At 40.4% G+C, this 23,365-nt stretch overlaps 1 protein-coding gene across 2 annotated transcripts in view; it reads right to left on the bottom strand.

Moving 5' to 3' along the window:
- GARNL3 (GTPase activating Rap/RanGAP domain like 3) overlaps window positions 1-23,365 on the bottom strand; it is a 759,794-nt gene that overhangs the window by 24,065 nt on the left and 712,364 nt on the right. For both annotated transcript variants that reach the window (XM_069241687.1, XM_069241688.1), the window contains 4 exons: window positions 22,878-23,036; window positions 7,547-7,613; window positions 2,686-2,793; window positions 488-606 (listed from right to left, as the gene is read on the bottom strand). In XM_069241687.1, the coding sequence (XP_069097788.1) occupies window positions 488-606; window positions 2,686-2,793; window positions 7,547-7,613; window positions 22,878-23,036 (453 nt within the window). The remainder of the gene's footprint in view (window positions 1-487; window positions 607-2,685; window positions 2,794-7,546; window positions 7,614-22,877; window positions 23,037-23,365) is intronic.

The following is a 23,365-nucleotide window of genomic DNA, read 5'->3' as shown; positions in this document are numbered from 1 at the left end:
TATCATTTTGTATTTTGTCAGCAAAATGAATCTGAAATGATATCAACAAATTGGACAAATGCCTTTGCCTATTCACAGAGTTTCGGATTTCTTTTCACCTGTGAGGAATAAAGACCAATAAAGACACCCAGTCATAGGATTTTAAAGCTAGAAGGAAATTATCCAGGCTGGCTTTTTAGTAATTTCTCCAAAAACACATAGTTATGCTATATCTAAATTATTTAACTTTCTTTTCTTGATGTTTTAGGTTAGCTATTTTATAAGAACACTGCCACTTGCAAAGGAACAACACTACTAGGTAGCCAACTGCCTCAAGGAATAGAGCTGAAGTGGTAATTAGTCACAAATTTGTGAGATTGAATGATTTTACTGTTGTTATGCAGTTGTGACATATTGACATGCAGACATGTGTTGCTTCGAAAGAAGCGTTTTCTCGGTTAAAGAAAAGTGATGGCAGGAATATACTTTTCAGTTTGATAGTCCTTACCCTTGAAGCCACAAGTTGAAGTTCAGGCACCACAGCTGTGTGGACCAGGTTTCCATTCACAACTAATCGGATTTCAATTGAGTCGGTGGTAAAGGCCAGAATATATGGAAATGCACAAACTGAAAAAGAGATACACATGATGATCAAACATATGAATGCGAACTAGCTTTCACTTTACCATTCTCAGGAAATCGGCCACAGTTTTCTGTCTTTTAAATCATCATTAGAACTATCGTACAAAACATTTTCAGAATTTTTTCATTTTAGAGTAGACATCAGCAAAGTATTTCCTTTCTGTTACTGAGTGCTTATGTTTTCCCACATGGAGCATCTAGGTAGATTCAGTTGGTGGATGTAGATTGGGCAGCCCTTAGAGGATTGCTTGCTCACTGCTTATAGAAACCAAACAAAAACTTGGCCTATGTTTCAGATCTGGATATTGTTAATTCATTTCAGCCAGAAAGGAAAATTATAAAATGGCACTCCATATGTCATGCACTGGTCTTCCATTCAGACCTCTTGCTTGGTCATCTAACTGACCAATCAGAGGGCCCAAAATATTTTCAAGCTGTCCTGCACTTGTCTCAACAGGACAAAAAATTGAAAACAAAGAGACGAAACAGAGTGGAATGTTGTGTACATTTGGTAAATTCATTTTTTGGTGTCTACAGGGAGTTTGTTGTTTTAAAGAAATATCCACGTCTTAGCTGAGTTGAGTATTAAGAGATTCAGACGTTAGGTTCACAAAGGTAAGTTCACTTGTGTAAATTTATTCATTTGTAGATCTGATCTTACACTTCGTAGTAGCTTGACTCCTTTTGACTTATTACCATTTTCAAGTGTAAAGATACTACAAAGTATAGACTTACATGTGTCCACTCCCTGAAACTAGGATGTGAAACTAAACTAGCAAATGTAAAGCTATTGAGAGTAATTTTTCATACGCAGTCGGAAGTCTCCACCACTGCAGATCTCACTATGGCAAAGTACAGAGAAAAGTAAAAAAGATAATTAAACTTTAAAATAATTTAGTAAAAGGATTTAAACTTTAAAAATTAATGCAAAATCATTTTTGCTATTTTTTAAAAAAAACTAGAATAAATAAAAAAAAACACCACTGTAATCTTAAAATGAAATAAAAAATTAATTAATCTATATATAGATGAATAACGCATGATTGTTAAATTTGAAGATTTCTTTAAAGAATCCCACCTAAAGTAAAATGCTTTTTATTTACTACTAAATGTGTATAGAAAAAGTTTTAATTTACATTTAAAAAATAAAAGTTACATTTAATTTAAACGTATATTTACAAATTATAATTAAATATATATATATTTTTAATTTTGTATATTACATCTATATTGTTTTTACAGGTCAAATAAGTTCATTTATTTAACAAAACGTCCTAAAGGTTTATTTTAGCTCTGTCTGCCATTGTTTTCTAGAGAAGTTTTTTCCAGTTCCAGTGGTTGGCCACGTGTAGTGTTAGATTTACTCCAGTTATGATCCAGAGTACAGTTAGACTGCTTTGAGTTGTTTTTGGCTTCTGTACCTTTAGAAGTGCAGTTTGAGACACTCATTGGGACTATTCTTTTGTGGCTGGGTGTTTGACTCACCCCAAGCACCTCATTTAACCCCTTCTGACATCTCCCAAAACCACGCATATTTTGTTGTAAGTATGCAGAGATCTCCGTGGCTGGTAAAGTGGCGATGGTGGTGGAGGTGGGGTAGGGTTGACCCCTGCATAGATACATAGAGAAGACAGGAGTGGTGGAGGCAGACACCTACGCAAGTGGGTTAGTAAATAGCATTTTTAGTATGTAAGTGGTACTATTGTAGTACTAATAAAATACTAAAAAATACAGTTTGTGAACAGGCCCCATTGTGTCTGTTTTTCAAGTGAAACAAAAAAATACTTTATGATTATTAATAAAAGTATACCACAGATGTGCCTTTTTGTAGGGGTTTAAATAAAATGGGTGAATATTATCATCTTTCTCGTACTTATTAAATCAACCCTGGAATGACAATGGGCTTTTGAGATTCACCCTGCTTGTTGCAAAGACATAGCAAAGTCTTTGGCACACTGAGCTATCCCTCCATACCCCATCTCCTTTAACCTCTGTATTAACAAGAGGAAAAGCAACCTGTGAGAAAGATTAACCTCTTCTAAGCCAATACATGTTATATCTTACCAACTGCATTAGGAACCTGGTTCCAACTGAACTGGAAGTCTGAGGCTGAACTCTGCATCAAGGGAGAACCTCCGTTGAAGGGACAAACCTTCTTGTAGTGGCACAGATCTAAGAAAAAAACTGCAGGTTAGTTTCGTAGCAGGGAATGACAGCAACACAAACATTTTAAAGGTATTGATGAAAATGCCTGAAATAATTTTCTCGTCTGTTTTAGAAATGTGTCACATAAATATAACCTAGTTTAAATGTCAATGCTTGGATAATTTCATTATTTTAGGGTAGGAAAGCTGGTAACACAGCAGAGGTGAAAAGCCGGTGTATCCAGTATAGGTCCAGGAAGGCAGGATCTATTGCGCATTTTCAATGAAACTATTAACTATGTATTTTTTCCAATTAGTTTCCCTGTCTATACCTTTATGTTATGTGCATATCTTGGGAAAATGGCATGGATCAGACCCTCCCTGATCTAGATTTGGGAATTTTGGCACAAAATAAGGAGTAGATGCCCCTACAATTTGGGAACAGAGTCCCCAAGTCCTCTAATGGCACCAGGAACATTTTGTTTCTAGCTGCAACCAGCCAATCAAATCTATTGGTACCATGGTACCAGCCTAGGTACCATGGTACTGAAATGGCCAATGGAAGTAATTGCTCCCGGGGCCAATCGGAGGAGCTCACCAGGACTCCCGAAGGACCAACTGTCCAGTTATATCAAACCTTTGACCATCCCGAGCCCCTCTTTAAAAGCAAATTTAAAAAAAAACATCTGAACAGCACACTTTCAGAGTAAAAGTCTAACTTTTTGCAAAATTTGGTGCATATCTGTTCAGCAATTTTTCTGTAGCTGCATTTAGACTTTCCTACAGGAATCAGCTTTAGAAATCTACGTTTTATGATCCCTTCTCCCCCTTTTTTCTTTTACGGACAGATTAGCACAAAACTTTCCAGGAAGGAGCTGAGGTGGATGATTTTGTTTGGAAAGTTTAGTAAAGATTAGTAAAAGTAAGCCAAAGATCTAAGTGAAACAAGAAAAGTTCTTCCTATGGATACACTCCCCTAATTTTAACTACAATGTTGCAGTCACTACTGTGTAACATATATGTTAATTTCAGAGGTTGCTATAGTGCATGTGTGTAGCAATTAGGTCAGAGTTTCCACTGAAAACAAATTTTTCCTTTTCTTAATAACACAGGTGCTATTTGACAATTGTGCACAAATATTCCAAAGCAAAAGTCATCTGATTTGGGTTCTGCACAGTAAGGATCATGCATATCCATTAAGGGTGTGTATGTGTGTGTGTGTGTGTGTGTGTATAGAGGGTGTGTGGTTAAATTGACTTTTTCTGTTTTAACTCCCATATAAATATTTGCTTTATCTACAGTAATAATTGCTGGGTAGCATTACACCACTCTAAGCATGAGTAATAATCTCTACTCATTATTTAAGTACCTGCCTTACTTGATTTGGTGTAAATCCATTCAGTAGTTCTTGAGAAATTAGAATTTAAATCCTGTTGGTGTCTGAAAAATATGCATTTTATTATTTTTTAAATTATCAGACAAGAACACCACAGAAAATACAGCTTGGAACCAGACCATTGCTTTGAGCTATCATATTGTTTTTCTGCAGTTAGGTCAAGCTTTTCCATTGTAAGTTGTCTAAACATGGAAGACAAAAACAATCTTTCTCTAGCTTGATAAATTAGTTGATCAGTTATCTTCTAACACCCCTATAATCAGGTGTGAAATGCTCCTTTTATCAAACCTGCAATAATCAAGCATACCCCAGATCCCCATTCTAATGGATTACTCCTGCTTTGTGGTGCAAGTTGGGCAGCCTTTCCAGGACTAATTTTAGTTTCCATTCAGCCCTCTTTGATACTAGCCAGGCTGGACTTGAAACCAAAATCAGTCCTGGAAAAACAGGTTCCATCTGGCTCCATAGTGAAGGAGACCATGACAAGAATGCAGCAGTGTGGGTCTGGTTGGGGGGTGGTAGCCCATTCAACTCTAAGGGGAGCACCCTTAAAGCCTGCGGTCCACAGATGAAATGCCTGAGTGTTCAAGGGTCAATCTGGCACTGAATGGCAAAGACCAGGGAACAGGGGAAACTGGGAATAATGATGCTACACGGAGACTGAGGATGTGGCAAATTCAGCCACTGGTTTTTACATCACTGTGCAAAATGTGAAAGTTGGACCGTTAGGAACAGGAGAGATGTGGTACTTAAATGAATGGAAGCCACTCAGGAAAATAAAACATTGGGGAAATCAGGAAAACAAAACATTGTAGAAACTATGATACTGGGCTAACAAGAACAGATGTTAAATGGGAGCAGGTGTTTCTGTAAAAGATGAGGGTGGAGGGATGGGTGTGGAGAGGACAGGAGGAAGAAGAAGGAGTACCCTAGCAGGGGGACCTAAAAGGAGGTTAGGTAAAGATGGGGTACCAAGTATGGCTGCTGCTACACCGAAGCCTATTACGATTTTAATGGCCATTTTTTCCAGCCAGTCAAATTTTGTAATATGTCTGACCCTGAAAATCCATGTTCAGAACAATAGGCCATTTATGTTTGAGAGGAGGGGAGTTCCATGCCGCCTGGTCTCCTCAGTTCGTAATACGAACCTAACTGAGGAAGAACTGTTTTGCGGTTGAAAGCAGAAGCTGATAACTGCTAGCTCAAAATCCAGCACACTGGGTCCCCTCTATTGAAAACCTGACCACAGGAAACAGAGAATCTCTTTGATTGAGGGATTCACGACTTATAGATTTCACCATTTTAATTCCAGCAGTCACCTAAATAGAGTCGTACCTGAGGCTACTTAGCTTTGTAGCAGTTCAGGAACCTCAGGATTCTCATGTGACTTGAAGAGAGGAATTGTGTATTATGTATCCAGAGGTCCCATTGATTCTTCCCAAGTAGCCCAGCCAGTTCCCCAGCCTTGACTTTGCCCTGTTTGCCTACTGTGGGGCACTCAAATGCATGAGCTTGCAAAATGGTCTGGTACTTGTGAGGACAATGCAGATGCATGCACATGAGCTGGACACACCTCTAATGTGGGAGCTGTACCTGCATCTCTGTTTCTGAGCAGTGGCAGCACTGGTTGCAGACAGGAGTAGTCATCTTACGTTTTCTCAGAGGACCAATTTTGTACCTGGGTCATGATCATTTAGTGAACAGTCAGCGAAAACACGAATCTTGATGCTTCCTCATTTTCACCCATTTTTTCTGCCTCACTGTGTCACATGAGAACTACCATAGCCAGCGGGTAGTATCCTATATTAGAAACCTTCTGGGTTCTCCTGTCTCTGGTTCAAAATATCGGTTAACATAATTGAAAGCTTGTAGCGACATGACATAGAATTTGTGTGTCTCTACCAATGTAGAGCCCTAAGTTGCAGCCCTAAGAGCTTGTGTGAGCACTCTGGGAGCACTCAGGTGATCTAGTAAATGTTTATGGCCTTCTGCTTGCCCTCTAGGTGCTACGTTTGTAAAAATAACATATTTTATACAAAGAATTCCTCTGAGTTCCAATTGCAAATTAAATAGAAGGAGCATATTTTTTTAGTCCAAAGAGACTTTTTTTGTACTTTTCATATTGCACAATTCTTTCTTTATTCTTTACCTGTATCACACGTCCAGAACCCTGACAAAGTCTACCTATGAGAAAGCCTTCAACCTTAGCCCAGCTGACATGCTGCTTTAAAAAAATCTTTGGTTTGGTTTGCTTCTGTAAGATCCCCCGAATGAAGTTTTTGTGGGAGCCAAAATGTAGGTCCCCTATTACTCCAGGTAGATTTCTAACAGGCACAAGGAACAGCTGGTGTAAATCACATGGACCTTTGGAAATACAAATACCTTTGTATTTCTGCAAATTGTGGTGGGTTAAACAAATTGATACTATTCTCCACCATTTCACCTCTTCCTAAACCTCAATTCAGCACTGCTGAATGTAAACATGTGAAATGAGTCTGCTGGTCTCAACCCAGTCTGCAGTGGTCAACCTCAAATCTATGAGTATTATCACACCTAACAGTATCAGAGTTAGTGGCCAATATAATGAAAATGAATCACTTGTGCCTCAGAGGAGATATTAAAAATATTTTGGGAAGGTTAGTTATTCTGCTCCTACTCGCCCCTTTCTTATCCAATTTGCAATTTGTGGGATAAGAATTAGGGCTTGGTATTCAAAGTACACCTACTGTAGGTAAATCCTTTTTACCCAGTTATTCAAAGAGCATCAACTGAGGAGAAGCCCCGTTACCTAGTTATGTTATACATTTAAACAGAAGACACACATACCAAAAATCATAGACATCAATTGTCAAAATACATATAGATCTTTTAGTTAGCATGAAATTATTTACAAATGATGTATAAACTAGAGAAACAGACGTGAGTGAATACACATTTTAATTCAATTAGCAATTGTGCAAAACTTCTATTTGTGTTGTTCAACCAAGATGTGTTTCTTCCCATAGAGGCTTTCTCAAGGCTTTTGATTAGCAAAGAAGAAAAAATACAAGACAAAAGGTGAAGATTAAAAATACCGTGCTGATCAGAAAATGTCCTTGCTCTTCATGCTGACAGTCAGCTTCCATTCCTCCACCATAAAATCAAAAACTGCAGTCATTGGTGTTGGGAAGGCATATAGAATGTGCATAATTGCTTGGGCAAGGTTTAACTGTATTAAGTATTCTGCTTATCACCACTCCTTAATGTGCACACAAACAACCCACAAATAATCAATAACAACCCCGTCTTGCAATGATTTTTTCTCCACTGTCCATAGACTACACCACTTCTCACATTAAAAATATAAAGACATTGAAATAATTACAGATATTTAAAAATTACTCACAGTTATAGCACAAGAGTAGGCCAGCTTCCCCGTCTTCATACACATCAATAGCTGCAACAAAATTAACCTGCAATGATAATGGGCAAGGGTAGTGGGCAGACTGGATACTGAGGCTATTCTTAGCATTCATTGTAATAGGACAATACAATCACTGCTGTGGTAAGAGCTTGTAGGATCAAACCTTATTTTAAAGGAGAGTGCAATACTGTGAACAAGAGGCATTCACCTGTTGTCAATTACATTATGGTCGCTGTCATCGGCTTTATGTTACAATATATAGTGCAATAATATCAACCGGCATGTGTATCTACTACCACCATATTGTCAAGGTAACACAGATAGGGAAGTACTGAGTTTCTAGTCTTAACGCCACATCTTTTTACTTCAACTATATGTTGTAACCTACACTGTGAAGTGTAAATCGATGCTTAAACTTTGTTACTTTAGTGGACCACTCTGTCATCTGTGTATGGCATTGGAAGGCTGATAGCCAGAATTATAATAAGGTTCAAACTTAAGAACTAATTGCAGTGACTATTACTTTGCCATTCTCATTTACCTGCCCCATCAAGCCCAACCCATCCTGTAATTTATCTGCTGGGATGTTTGAGTTCTTAGAATTTTGTCTTTTATTAGGTTTACATCTCACCAACTATTTCAGGGCTGAAGATTGAGTACAATGGAAGACTGATGGCCTGATTTAGAGTTTGGCGGATGGGTTGGTCCATCACAAATGTGAAGGATATCCTGTCCCCCATATTACGATTCCATTGGATATAATGGAATCATAATACAGCAGATGAGATATCAGTCACATTTGTGACGGAGTAACCCCATTCGCCAAGATCGTAGTCAGGCCAGAAATATTAAATGAGTAGCAGAGTAAATAGCATAGACACAAAGAAATAGACAACCTACATTGGCCTGCCCTCCATTCAGCTATGGTCAGATATATAAATATTCCAAAAGAAAAAATATGTAGCTGGAGCACATTTTTTATCCTGTCAATGACATCTACTAAAATATCGAACAACCTACGATCGTTAGCTCAATGTTACCCAAATAACGTAAGGGTTAAGATACGTGTGGACACCTACATTTTGATAGGCTGATAGAATTGCAAACTCTAGATTGAGAGAAACTCATTTTTGAAGATGTAATTATGAGGAATAGGTACTAAAATACTTTGGCCACTGAGCATTGCATTGGTACCAGATGTTTCTCAAGAAAATAAATAAAATAACTAGACCACAGCTTTCATAAAAAAAAAAGAAAAACAACATTAAAAATTATTGCATTCTTGTATCCACATCTTGCTTCAATCACTGATAATAGTCTGTGGTGATGATGATGATGATGATGCTAAACAGTTGGCCCCCCCACAGAAGGTTGGTGCCCCTTCTCCAGGTCAGCGCCCAGTACTGCTGCATCGGTTGCAGTCCCCTAAAGTTGGCCCTGTTACTACTATTAGTCGTAGTGGTAGTATTAGTGCCATCATTAATAGTTATAATGATAATAATAATAATAATAACAACAATAATAATGTTAACAAATAAACTTGACATCATTAAAAGCTAGATTTGCATCCCCTCTTTTCTTGCTTCCACAATTACCTCAATTTGCATGGTTGATGATCACACCCACCTGAAAGATTTCAGTCTACCATGATCATGATAAACATTTCACTGAATGGAATTTCCTCGGTTAACTCTTTTCAATCAAAACAAAACTTCTTGACAAAAATAGAAGTTTGCAGTAAGTTTTGTGTCACTACAGTAGTACTACAAAATCTTGTACAAAATGCTATTTACATCTGGTCCTTTTGTGGTAACTTATCTTTTCAGTAAATTTACTACTTTTTGGTAGTCACAAACTGCACTTTTATAGTAATGTACACTTTTGTAGTAACATACACTTTACCGAAAGTTTACTACTTTTCAGTATTCACATACTTCACTTTTGTAGTAACTTATAGTTTTGCAGTAACCTAAACTTTTGTTGTAAGTCCTTACCTCCATTACAAGGGTGGCAGTACCACTGTTTCTCCATGTGCAGTCCTGGACTTGCTACAAAAGTGACTGTTACTACAAATGTGCAGTTTGTAAATACCGAAAAGTAGTAGACTTACTCAAAACAGTAAACTTACTCAAAAGAGTAGGTTACCATTGTGAGTCAGGCCCACAGTCTTTAATAAATGTGAAAAGCTCTGCTCTGTTTGTGCTCTTAAATTCCTCAGTAGCTTTTTAATAATAATCAAAGTCCTGCTACACTGCCTCCTCTCATCCTTCCCCTCCTCCTACTAGTATTACTAGCTTTTATTATTATTAATATTATTTGTTTGGCATAGTGCTTCGTTTTATATGTTACCTGTTTTGTACCACTAATAATAACAGGGACTCCCAATATCCAATTTATTGACACTGTTTTAATCAACCTGAAAAGGATGAAGGGCTGAGGTGATCATGTTAGGTTTCATACTTGGGGCATCCACGTTCTATGGATATCTACAACCTGCATGCTCGCTATCACTCACATAGAACTCATCAGACTTCTAGGATAATTGGAGTTGATCAACATAGTGCTGTTTTTGACAATGTCTAGATACGTTTGTTGCCTGGGATTCGAAATCTAAGAGCTTTCAAAGGAGCTTTAGCCCCACTGAAAAAGCTTTCTGCTCTGGAATATCCCTGAATTTTCCATTGTCCTCCCCTTGTTGCAAATCATGTTGTCTGTGAATTCTGAGTTACGGAGAGTCTCATAGACAAACCTCCACACTTCTATGGACAATTACTGCCAGATTTCAGGGTACCTTGAGACAATATTGGTTACACTGTATCTTGAGAAAATATGGATTTCAAAGTATCTTGAGACAATATGGGTTTCAGGGTATCTTGAGACAATATGGATTTCAAAGTATCTTGAGACAATATGGATTTCAGGGTATCTTGAGACAATATGGGTTTCAGGGTACCTTGGGAAATATGATTTCAGGGTATATTGAGACTGTGGATTTTAGAGTATCTTGATACAGTACCTCCTCCCCATCCTTTGTGTTTGCAGATCTGAATACCATAGAAGTGTGGATAGCTACAAGTGTGCTCCGAGTGAACACCATGAAAACACACTGGTACGATACTGATGGCTGCCTTGATCTGTGCCTAAAATGGGAAAACCCATTTTAAGTGGATGAAGGAGAAACCCCTGGTCCTGAACAGGACTTTTGCCAGACACAAGACCTGTAGGCAAAAACATTGTTTATCTCAGACTCACGAAACCTATAACAGGCCCACATGGTCAAACTCCAACAGAAAATAACCCAGGATCCAACATAATGATGGTTCTAGTTAGCAAATTAAGTAGCTAAAAAAAGTGTTCTATGTTTGTAAATTGCAGAAGTCTTAAACTTGTAAAATTACTCTGTAAAAGTAATTTGCAGGAAATGGAAGACTGCACTTATTTGACCATGCTGCAGGTACTAACTGGTCTGACTAGTCCATCGGACACTACCTTATTGCCCTATCTGCTGATCTGACCCTTCAAGTACATTCGGAGCAAGTCACCTCACGTAGCAGTAGAGCATAGAGTCACTGGGAGTCACACCCCTCTGGTGAGGGGGCGATGTCAAACCCCAGGTTGGGGCACAATTCCTCAGCATTGTTGGTTCATAAGGGCAGGGAGGTGCTCAAGGTTGCCTGCTTGTCATTAAAAATATCCAGGAAGTGTGTCCTTTTTCTAGGCATTTCTAGGCTGTCTTTATTCTCACATGGGGATGTTCAAGGATAGTGTGAGCGGGATGGGGGAGGCCAATGGACTGACGGATCGGAGCTAGAATGGCAACCTTTGGCAAATAAAACTATGTATATTTTTGTTTTTGCTGTCTTTGAGGTTGTGTTCAAAACTAAAAAATGTGGGCTTTTTATGTTTTGTGCACATTATGACATGCCTATTCCAACCATGCCTGCATCGTACTGACCATGTGGCAATTGTAGTTTCATCATAGAGCAGCTTAGTGTCTGGAATCCTGGAGGTCTCTGAGATGTTGCCACTAGGAGGGAAGCAAGATGCAGGGCTTTTTACCTCTATAATTTACAGTGCCTGTAAAGTCTGGGAGGTTGTATGACATTACAACACATGCCATTACCATGCATGCCTTTATTACGTTTACTTTACCACACAATGCCTTTACCCCGCAAATCTGTACAACGCATATGTCATTACCACGCATGCTTTCACAACAAAATATTAAGTATATATCGAGATATCGAGTAAGTGAAACCCCTATATATATATATATATATATATATATATATATATATTCACTTAAAAAACAAAGGTGACAGGGACGTTATTGTTAGGCTCACATTTTAAACGTACCAAACCATAGACATTCATCCATTATAATTAGAGTTTTCTCAAGTAACTATAACTCATGCCCTAACGTAACTATAACTCTCGCCCCCACCATGTGCAGTTTTTTCGTCAAACATTTTACAGCTAATATTACATTGATATTAACAACAAGTCCCGTAATTTGTGGAATAATTAGCAGTACATGGCAAAGGCACGACCTTAGGTCATGAGTTATAGTTACTTGAGATAACTCTAACTATAACAGGTACATTTCTTTGGTTTTGGGCATTTAAAATGTGAGCCTAACTATAACGTCCATGTAACCATTGCTTTTAAATTCTATTTCCTTAATATAACGTCCCTGTAACCTTAGTTTTTTCCAGTGAATTTCTATGTTTTTTCATAACGTAAAGTAGTTTTTTTTACTATATGTTAATCCAACTACTGCCTTCGGCCAAGTAGGGCGGGTGTTGGCACAAGGCTTGGCCTATGTCCAACCGCGTAACCACCCAACCCCAAGCTGGGCAAGCCTTTGGCCCTGCGTGGAGGGAGTTGGCCGCAGCTGCCTCTCTGGATATGAAAAAAGGTCCAGAGGGTGTATCTGGGTATTGGAGTGTCTGTGAGAGTGTCTGTCTGGGTGTGAGACAGTGTCTTAGTGAGTCTGTGAGTGCGTGCATCAGTGTCTGTGTGGGTCTCAATAGATCTTTGAGTGGGTGGGTGAGTGTCTGAGTGGATCTGTGAGTGGGTGCCTAAGGGTCTGAGTGGGTGTGTGAGTGAGAGAAAGAGAACCTTAAACTTTTGAAGTTAAAAATAAATAAAAAAAGGAAAATTACCACAAACACACCTGGAGTAGAACCTTCAACTTTCAGTGTGAGAGTCTGTGATCTTAGGCATAGGTGTCTGCAATGCTTCCAGACATACCTATGACAGTCAACACATGCATGTGATTGGAATGAAATGTGAATTTTTCATCACTAGGAAGGTTTAACAGTCAAATCACTAGTATATAAACAAACACACTGCCAAGCAATACTAGGATTTGAACCTTCAGCCTACTGAGTGACAGCACAAGACCTTGACCAATAGCACAGAAGCGACTCTATTCCGCTGTGTCTCCAAACAAAACTATAGCATTTGTACGAAAAATCCTGCTAGTCTGACTCTTTGAAATCACTGTATGTGGAGGCCACTGAACTAACAATCTCTCTCTCTCTCTCTTCCATCCCTTTGGAACGGATGGAAGAGAGAGAGTGAGTGACAGGACCGTGGGGGGGAGCCTCAAGGCCCCTGCCGTCCTAGCCTCCTCCCCACATCCTGCGGGAGCTGGCAGTGCTCCCACAAGCAGGAAGCTGCTTAAGATAGCAGCTCTTGCTTGTGGGAGCAATGTTTTCATCTGTTTCCCTGTACGCATGTTTGGTGCATTGAAACACATGAAAACTCTGCTTTCTTCCAGTGGGAGCTGTTTGAGAGCACCTACTGTATGAAAGCGGACTTTGCTTTCGCTTGGTGGGAGCTGTCAGCTCCCCTCGGTGAAGTGGTGGTCCCTGGGGTACTGGGGTGGAGGGGGCGGACAGCCCCACCCTTCCAAATTTTAGTGCCCCTGGACCAGGCCCACCCAGGGGTTTCATTGAAACAAGCAAGCAAGCTTGCTCTTGTTTTTTTTATTCAATTTTCAGTGGATCCGTTGCAAGTCCTGCCAAAAAAAAAGAAAAAATGCTTTTTTGCTCTGGGAAGTCCTTCTGGGACCCCAGCACCAGAGGTAAGGAAGGAGTCAGGATGTCCCTGACCTGGCCCCTTTTTCATTTTTATTCATTTTTTTGGAGACTCAGCTGAAGCTGAGTTCCAACATGGCTGCCAACACTTCCTAGTTGAACTGTTGGCAGCCAATCAGATCTCAGCACAAGATCGAGAGGGTTCGCTGAGCCTTTGCATCCCTATATATACACATTTGGGTTTTATTAATTTCTCAAAAACTATTGAATGTATTTACACCAAATAACAAAAAGGATGCTTTCTGGACCACGAGCTACCTTTCTGAGAAATTTGGTGTAATTCAATCCTGTGGTTTGGGTGCTATTCCTGTTCAAAATCCCTACGGAAAAATGCATAGGGAAAAAGCATTTTGGGACTACCCTTTTTCTCAGCTCTCGCTTGACGGATCACCCAAAAACTTTCCAGATAGCCCTGAAGTGAGCGTTGTAGTTTCATGAAAACTTTCATGAAGCTTCATCAAATGGCACCTAAGTTATCAGCAAACAAAAAACACAAAAAATGCTTTTTCTATAGAAACTAGGTCCTAACTACTTATTGGTGACTAGGATAGATATATATATATATATATACACACACACATACACATATATATATATGCGCTCACAAGACCCAGTTCTGTTCTGAACAGTGAAAGTGACACACCAATTTGCAAACGCCAATTTATTGATTTCGTGAAGGACAATGCATTTTGGCTCACAGAGAGCTTTATCAAGTGAAAACATCAGCCTCAATCTCCCATAGATAAAGGTGGAACAGGTTCATAGACATAGTAAACATACCAATGCTGTCATTACTAGCAGCATCAATCCCCCCCCCGCAATAATATCAGAACTTGTAATCATAAACATATAAAATAGTCTTCGGCTATCAGCAAAACGAAAAATTACAAATAAAGAGAATATCAATACAGACAAAGTGTAAAAGCCCAAAGGCATAATGTACGGTTTGACCTAAAATGTGATCGCAAAATCATAACAATCCGTAAAAGTAATATCATCTACATAAAAAAATACTGCAAATCTATGAGTTGCGATCCTATTTGTGATATCCGTAAACTAAAAAAACGATTCAGAAAATCATACAATGAAGCAGTCATTTTTAGTTCTCCCCTAAAATACATTGGAATGACATAAGGCAGGGCACGTGAGGTGCACGTGTGAGTGAGGCCCAAAATCATGTGTTGGCATGATATCACATACAATCAAGAATTACCATAAACAACTGGTTTCCCTAGTTCGATAATTAATTTGTTAAAGAAAATAAATTAAAAAACGATTGCAAATTAATGTAAACTAATATAGAGGGAAAGTGTGTAGTCTCATGTCAGCATCCAGTACATGATTCCACATGCATGACTAATTCATTGGGGCAAGTGCCCGAAAAGGGATAGCTGGTCAGTAACCTCAAGAATCCAATGTCTTACATCAATGCCTACCAGACACATGAGGATGTAGTGCAATAATTATGTGATAAATAAGAGCAAAGTAAAAAAAATGAAAACCCATCATACTGGTTAAAATCCAAAGATAGTTTGAAGGAAACATTCTAAATACCACCACCCAACACCAAACCCTAAAAAGACCCCTACCCCCCAATATCCTTACCCACCTCTAAACAGCAAAAACCCTAAAAGTACCCTTAGCACCCAATACCCTTACCCACCTCTAACCCCTATAAACGCCCGCCCTTACCCTATCCCTCTCTCTCTCTCTATATATATATATATATATATATATATATATATCGCTATATATAGCTCCCTCTCTATATATAGCTATATGTATATTTCTATATATCTCTCTTTTGTGTATATATATATATATACATATATGTATTTATATATATATATATATACACACTAAATATACACACCCCACACACACACCTTTTATATATATATATATGTATCTATCTATCTATCTATCTATCTATCTATCTATCTATCTATCTATCTATCTATCTATCTATCTATCTATCTATCTCTCTTTGTGTATATATATGTATATATTTATAGATATATATTTATATATACCTACTTACCTGATATATACTTACCATTTCGTTGTAAAGGCCTGTGCGTTAAAGGCATATGTGTGGTAAAACTTGCGTAGTAAAGGTATTGCGTAGTAAAGGATGCGTGGTAAAGGCATCTGGTGGTAAAAATCGCACTGTAAAGGATGTTTCCCATCCTGGGCAGTATGTAGGGCTAAAGAATAGAATCCTGAACAGGCAGAGGGACAGGCTGGTAGGAACCTTGGAGCATATGTGAAATTCGAGATGGTGCGGTAATTGACACTTGCATTAATTACCTCACACCATAATTGATCCACACTTCAGAGTTTATTTCACTACTCTGAATGAGCCAAGAAGAAGGACTTGGGGCTCTTATTCACACTATGGGGCATATTTATACTCCGTTTGCGCCGAATTAGCGTCGTTTTTTTCTACGCAAATTCGGCGCAAAACCAACGCCATATTTATACTTTGCCGTTAGACACGTCTAGCGCCAAAGTATGAGGAAAGAGCGTCATTTTTTTGCGTGAACGCCTTCCTTGCGTTAATGAGATGCAAGGTAGGCGTTCCCGTCCAAAAAAATGACTGCGACACAAATGCGTCGTATTTATACTCCCGGGCAAAAATCACGCCCGGGAGTAGGCGGGGCAAAAAACCCTGCATTTGCGCCTCTTTTTAACGCCTGGGTCAGGGCAGGCGTTAAGGGACCTGTGGGCTCAAAATGAGCCCACAGCTGCCCTCCCATGCCCCCAGGGACCCCCCTGCCACCCTTGCCCACCCCAGGAGGACACCCAAGGATGGAGGGACCCATCCCAGGGACATTCAGGTAAGTTCAGGTAAGTATAATTATTTTTTTTTTTTATATTTTCTTTTGGCATAGGGGGGCCTGATTTGTGCCCCCCTACATGCCTCAATGCCCAATGACCATGCCCAGGGGACATAAGTCCCCTGGGCATGGCCATTGGGCAAGGGGGCATGACTCCTGTCTTTACTAAGACAGGAGTCATGTAAATGGCGTCTGGGCGTCGTTAAAAATGGCGCAAATCGGGTAGAGGCGATTTTTTAGCGTCAACCTGACTTGCACCATTTTTAAGACGCCTTAACGCCATTTTCCCCAATGCTGGCGCTGCCTGGTGTACGTGGTTTTTTTCCACGCACACCAGGCAGCGCCGGTCTGCTAGCGCCGGCTAACGCCATTCAATAAATACGGCGCCCGCATGGCGCTTCAGAATGGCGTTAGCCGGCGCTAAACTTTTTGACGCTAAACTGCGTTAGCGCAGTTTAGCGTCAAAAAGTATAAATACGGGCCTATGTGTTGGAGGAACTCTACACGCTTCCTGTTGCAAAGCTTCCCATCCACAGTTGTGTAAGGGAGGCCCCTGCACCCCCTGCAACACATGGGGCCCCCAACTCTCCAGGTGACCCCGAACACCTCAAGGGGGCACCTATTTCGGCCAAATAATATGTGTAGAATATGGGAGAATCGTGGCCTCTCTTCATACTCTGCAGGGGGGACCCCATCATTTTTCCATGACACCACTGCCCACCTAAACTAGAACATTGAAAACTCACTGGCCCATTATTTCTGACACTTTCTTTTTTTTCATTTGTGTCATATTTATGTTTTAGGAGCATAAGGGTTTTATGAACCCTGTTGCAAACCACTCGTTTAAAAAGGATCTAAAATCCCTGCTGAAAACCACGCCTTGTCGGCATAAAAGTGAACAAAGTGTGAAATCGGAGAGCTAAAAATACGTGTAGTTGAAACCTGAACAAAACAATTAGGAACGCAGCCCAGTGTCTCTTTACGGCTGAAAGGGCAGGTATTGAAAAGGCAAAATGGCAGCCCTGTGGCCGGCTGCGCTGATTGGATGAAGCAGCTGCTCTGGCAATTACTGCGCCTTGCTGTGGTGCCAGCATCCAGTGCTAGCAGCAGAAACCCCTCCCAGGGAAAACTGGATTCGTTTTGTGTTTACGTAGTGACATTCTCTGCATAATTCTGTAGTGGATTAGGTGGTAAAAAGAAATATCTTTGCAAATGTTTTGGTTTTTTGAATAGTGAAAGAAACAAGTTGAGTTAAAAGCTTTGCCACAGGGGCAATGGACATCATGTGCCTGGTGATCAGAGGGATGATTTGCTTGGACCACAATTCCTGAAAAAAGGGGCCTTAAGACACTTGGGCCCAGATTTAAGAGCCCGTAGCACCTCCTTGCGCCACATTAGCATAATTTTTCTTTATGCTAATGTGGCCCAACGTCACCACACCAGATTTACAAAGTGGCACAATGCATGCATTGCGCCACTTTGTAACCCCTTGCTCCACATTATGCCTGCACCAGGGATAATGTCTGTATTTTAAAAGATTTATTCACGCCATTGTTTGCGCCATTTTTAATGCCTGCTCAGAGCAGGCGTTAAAAGGGGGTACACCATTATTTATAATGGGCCCCTATGTACAGATCAGGGTAACCCTGAACAACACATCAATAGCGGCAAAACCTTTGATGCTATTGCCCCCTACCACGTGCCATGGTGTGCCGTATCTTAAATATGGCGAACATATGGTGGTACCAAGAGGCAGCTAGGGGGCACAAGAAAAGTGGCGCTGCACTGAGTGCAGCACCACTTTTCTTAAATCACCCCCTTGATTTCTTTTCTCAGTGGACAACATGAGATACATGGGTCCATGCAAGTGGAAAGTAAACAACAACCTTGAAACCCTTCAAGGATTGACGTATGGGGAAAGCTGTCCCATACTTTTATTGATTGCATCACTTGCCACGGAATGTGTGCCACCTGTAGTTACCAAGTGGCAGTCCTAGTAAGATACCTCAGCTGCTTGAGTTCCTGCTGCAGTAGTCTGCGTATATATAGCATGCAAGTCTCAGGGCCAATGCTAGTGCAATAGCATGCTAGGTTAATGCATTGGCTGCACAAGTGTGTGTATGTGCATGTGTCTACAAAGTTGTTTGTAGTCTGTTTTGTGCTTGTCATAGCATGAATCTAACTCAGTTGAAATAATACTGAAAAAAAGAATATGACGAAGAGGTAAAAGGTGGCAACATGCATGGTATTGCACCAATACTGAACAGAAACTCAAAGTCAGGTTGGAAAATCCTGCAGAACATCAGTTTTTCAGCCTGCAGGTAATTTAATAGAACAAATCAAGGCAAATATTAAGATTTTGTTTATGTTCTTTGTCCATGTTTTAAAGTTTTAAATATTAACTGCCTGGAAAGTCACAGCAGTGTTTATCAAAGGACTATTCCTATCAATGGCAGGAAAAATTTAGTTGTGAATAGGAGGTAACACCAACCAAAACTGTTGCCTGTGCAGGGGAAAATGTTTTCATAGGGCATCAATATTCTCACGGTGGAGAACAAAAAAAAATGTCACAAATTCAGCGCGAATGGGGTATAAATATGCCCCTTAGGCCCATATTTCTACTCCTTTTGCACCGAATTTGTGTCATTTTTTTTAACGCAAATTTGTCGCAAACTTTACTCCATATTTATATTTTGACATTAGACACGTCACAATATAGGAGTTTGCACCATTATTTGCGGCAATGAGATGCAAGGTAGGTGATCCCATCCAAACACTGTGCTATCCCCTTAGCCCCATATTTATTGAGCATTGCCATGGCACTGTGGGGAAAAGCATGTGCCTTCTGGGAAGTCTTTTACAAACTTTTGAACTGTTGCCAGGGTCCTTGTCAGCTGCTACTGGAATCAATCATCAGAACTACATGGCCAAGCGAGTTTCATTTGCACGCATCTTCTTCACTGATATAGGTCTCAGGTCACTAACTTCACCAGAGCCATGGAATTATACATTAGATGCCGGCTTGCTTGACATCACAGGAAGTAACATCACATGGACATTAACCCTCACGCCAGGACACTGTATTTCATTTGATGAAAATCAGCATTGGAAAAATGAGCCTGCTGCATGTGGATAAAAATAAAAACGTAATCCATGCTTACCTTTAAAACATTGCTTTAGTCACAGGGGTCTAAAGAGACCAACATGTTTTGGAAAAAACGTAGTAATTTTTGCGACCACTAAAGAGAACCCAAGGTCAGCTGCAAGTCAAATTCTGTAAATCCTAACTCAAACTACCCGAGTAACGAACAAACTTGAACCTATTACCATCTGGGTAGTCAGTCTTGGTGTGTGCTGATCCTCGCCCTGACTGCGAACTATAGGACCACAATGTAAGGGACTTTTAAGAGCACAGCACTTGATTCAGCCAATGGACTGAGACGACTCAAATACGGTGCCCCTTTTCACCGTCGTTAATTGCTATTGGTGAACGTGAAAGCAATAATAGGGGAAGCATTGAGTGTACCAAGTATTTACAAAGCATCACCTTCAAATTCTGTAGTTGAGATTATTTCGTGGCAGGAAGTCAGCCCTGAGGAGTGTGCGTGTGTGGTAGAGGAAACACGGTATTTACTGTGTTTTTTGGTCTCTGAGGCATGGTGGGAGCCACCTCATCCATCATGCTTGGGCTGAATGACAGAACTATCATCATGTGGGTACTAGAAATGTACCTCAACAGAGGTGGTATATTGGCAGTACCAACATGAAAAGCATCCCTGACAATGTTTAGAGAATGCTACTGTGTTAGGAACACTTTTGTATAGTTCATGACACAGGGCACTGGGCACATTGGTGGTTTGTCACAGAAGTGCAATGTTACTGTCAGGGAAGCTGGTGGCAGCTACTCAATCAGAAGGTATGCTCACCCCATTCTCCAAATGGGGCAAGGAGATGCAGAGGTGGTTGATGGAACGTCAGCCGAATAGGGTATCAGGGCCTGTATCTCAAAATGATCCAATCTAGAAATTCAAGGAAATTGTTTCTGACTTTTCCAACCAATTTTCTATTGATACTTTAAAAAATATCTGTCTTCCTATGTTAAGTGTGCAGTCACGCTATCCCTATTAAACTATACATCTGACAAATGAAAATCCTCTGAAACCAATCTGATCAGATCTAATTTTGGAACCTGCTATTTTCTGGGTGCTAACTTTCCTTAACTACCTGTAGAAACGTTCTTCTTTCCTACACTCCCTTTAAAGGGAAATGTTTGTAAGGGAGGAGAGACAGGTATGTCACCCAACTCACCCACTCCTTACCTTTCCCACAGTAAGTTGATAGAGGGAATTTGTATAAGTTTAAATGTTGCTGAAGAGGGCAGGTCGCAGTTTAGCAGGAACATCAATGATAATTATGTCTTAAAGGAGATGGGTCGAGTCATCAGCTCACTAGGCCTCATTGCCTATGAGTATGTTTATCCAACATCAGAAGCTGCTTACAAAGAGAGCCTAAAATACAGAAGCATTAATGAAAAAGTGAGAATGTAGTCCCAAATGCTTTTGGATGCATTTAGAGTGCATTCACTTTTTCGGAACTCTTTAAGGATCCCTGGCTTACTATTGATATTAATTGATGAATGAGTATAGGCTTGGGGCAGTACATTGTGCCATCATTTCAGACAGAGTTATGCTGGGAGCATGAATGGGTAAGTGGACAGCAGGCACAGAGCCTAGCACCACAGCTATTAATCTCCAATGATGACAGCGTTTCCTATCTTGTGGAAAGGAGAGAGAGTCTTGAGGGAGAGGCAGGTGCCTTGGCCATGAACAGCTCAATAGAGTATAATGAGGAACCTAGGGCCAGATGTACCAAAGGAGTTTACCCATTCTGTGTCTATGGGAAAATGCTTTAGTACATATGGCCCCTAGAAACGCAGCCCTCACAAACTGCTAGAACTCCTCAAATACACAACCAAATAGGTGTGCATTTTAATAAGCAGGATGGATCACAAAAGGGGATTTGCACGTTGAAATTGTTTTTTATAATTCTCTTAACACCCCAAATAAACATTGACTCCTGCTCCTGAGAACTGTAAATGTAGAAGTGCCCTTGAGATTAAAAACTACCAGCAATGGCTTGAGGACCACCCATAAATGTGCCACAGTGTGGGGGTTTACATAATTTACAAGTGGAACTTCACTGGAATGCCAACAAGTGCTCTTGTACTAGCAGTTTTGATTGCATGGAATCTCCAATATATTGTTAGAATTTCTGCACAGGTAAATCCCACTTTTAAGGTACCAATTTCCTCACTCATAATTATGAGAATTAAAAAAAGGATTTTGCTGCTTTCAATAATTTTATTCCACACAAAGTTATACTTAGGTGGTCATTCTGAGTTTGGTGGGTGGCAGAGGCCGCCCGCCAAACTCATTCTGCCACCTGACCGCTAGTGCTGCCAGGACACCCTCAGCACTATTCCAAGTTCACCGCAGGGCCGGTGGTGAAGAGGGCCTTGGCCCTGCGGTGAAGATGGCTTTTACAGTGACACCGGCTCAGAAACGAGCTGGTGCAAATTTGACAGTGTAGTGAATGCAGCAGCACCCGTCGTGCATTTCACTGCCTGTAATTCGGGCAGTGAAATGCACGATGGGGCTGTGCATGGGGGCCAGTGTGCTGCCCATGCCAAGTGCATGGGCAGTGCAGGGGCCCCCAGAGAGCCCCCGGCACGGCCATTCCGCCAGCTTTTCCACAGCAGTGTAAACTGCCATGGAAACGCTGGTGGATGGGGACTCGAAATCCGGAGGGCAGCGCTGCTTGCAGCATTGCCCTGGCGGATTACAACTGCTCGGACTGCCAAGCTGCAGGCTGGCTGCAGCTTGACGGTGCCGGCGGTTACCACGGTCAGGATGGGGCGGTCTCAAGACTGCCAGACTCAGAATGACCACCTTAGTGTGCAAACAGAGTTGCCACTCATATACATTTGATGATGGGCATTTGTGAGAGACACAGACATACCTGTTGGCAAAGAAGGTCCCACAAGTGAAGATTTAGATCATATATAATGTAACAACTTAGACAACATAAAATACAATGTCACACATGGGCAGTAGTGGGCACATGTTTGAGTTTATGAAGACTTAAGCCTCTCCAGCCAAGCACCAATTTGGAGTAAGGTAATATAGTAGACTACTCTTCCAGTTAATGTGAGATATATTGTAGATCCTGAGATTTTTATACTTTTTGTCACTCAATTACAGACGATCATTTTTTATTATACTACTAAATAGTTGCAGTACAAAGAAGGACAATAATACTTTTCAGTTAAATCCAATGTTAAGGTACTTAATCCAGTGTTAAGGTACTTACCCTACTTGCATCCACATAATGTAATCTGTAGGATTCTCCAGTGCTCTCATTCACCAAGTCAAACTGGTGCCGGTATGCCACACAGATCATATTGTCATTGTCGCCTGTTGGTCCATCCACTAGTGACATCACCACAGGTGGGTCTGACAGACAAATTTCCTATATGCACAAACACATCACACAAGTGATTTCATGGTCACTTTTGAATGCATTGCTGTAGGAATATTAAATAAACGTGCAATACATCATAGTATGTAAAATAATAATCAGATAATTTGGGCCAATGGTTTTGAGCATAATGTCTATTTTACTGTCCGTAGTTTCATTAATCCATACAGAATTCTCCAAGGAATGTCCTGACACGTCTCACTCTTTACTTGTTATGCCAGACTACAAGTGACCACCACAAGGAAATGATGCTGAGACTAAATGTTTTGATATGGTTCCTTTGATAACAATACACTTTCTTTAAATGCACCTTGAAGAAA

Source organism: Pleurodeles waltl, chromosome 6 (assembly GCF_031143425.1).
Source record: "Pleurodeles waltl isolate 20211129_DDA chromosome 6, aPleWal1.hap1.20221129, whole genome shotgun sequence".
NCBI classification, from domain to species: Eukaryota; Metazoa; Chordata; class Amphibia; order Caudata; family Salamandridae; genus Pleurodeles; species Pleurodeles waltl.
This window is presented reverse-complemented; position numbering and strand designations above follow the sequence as displayed.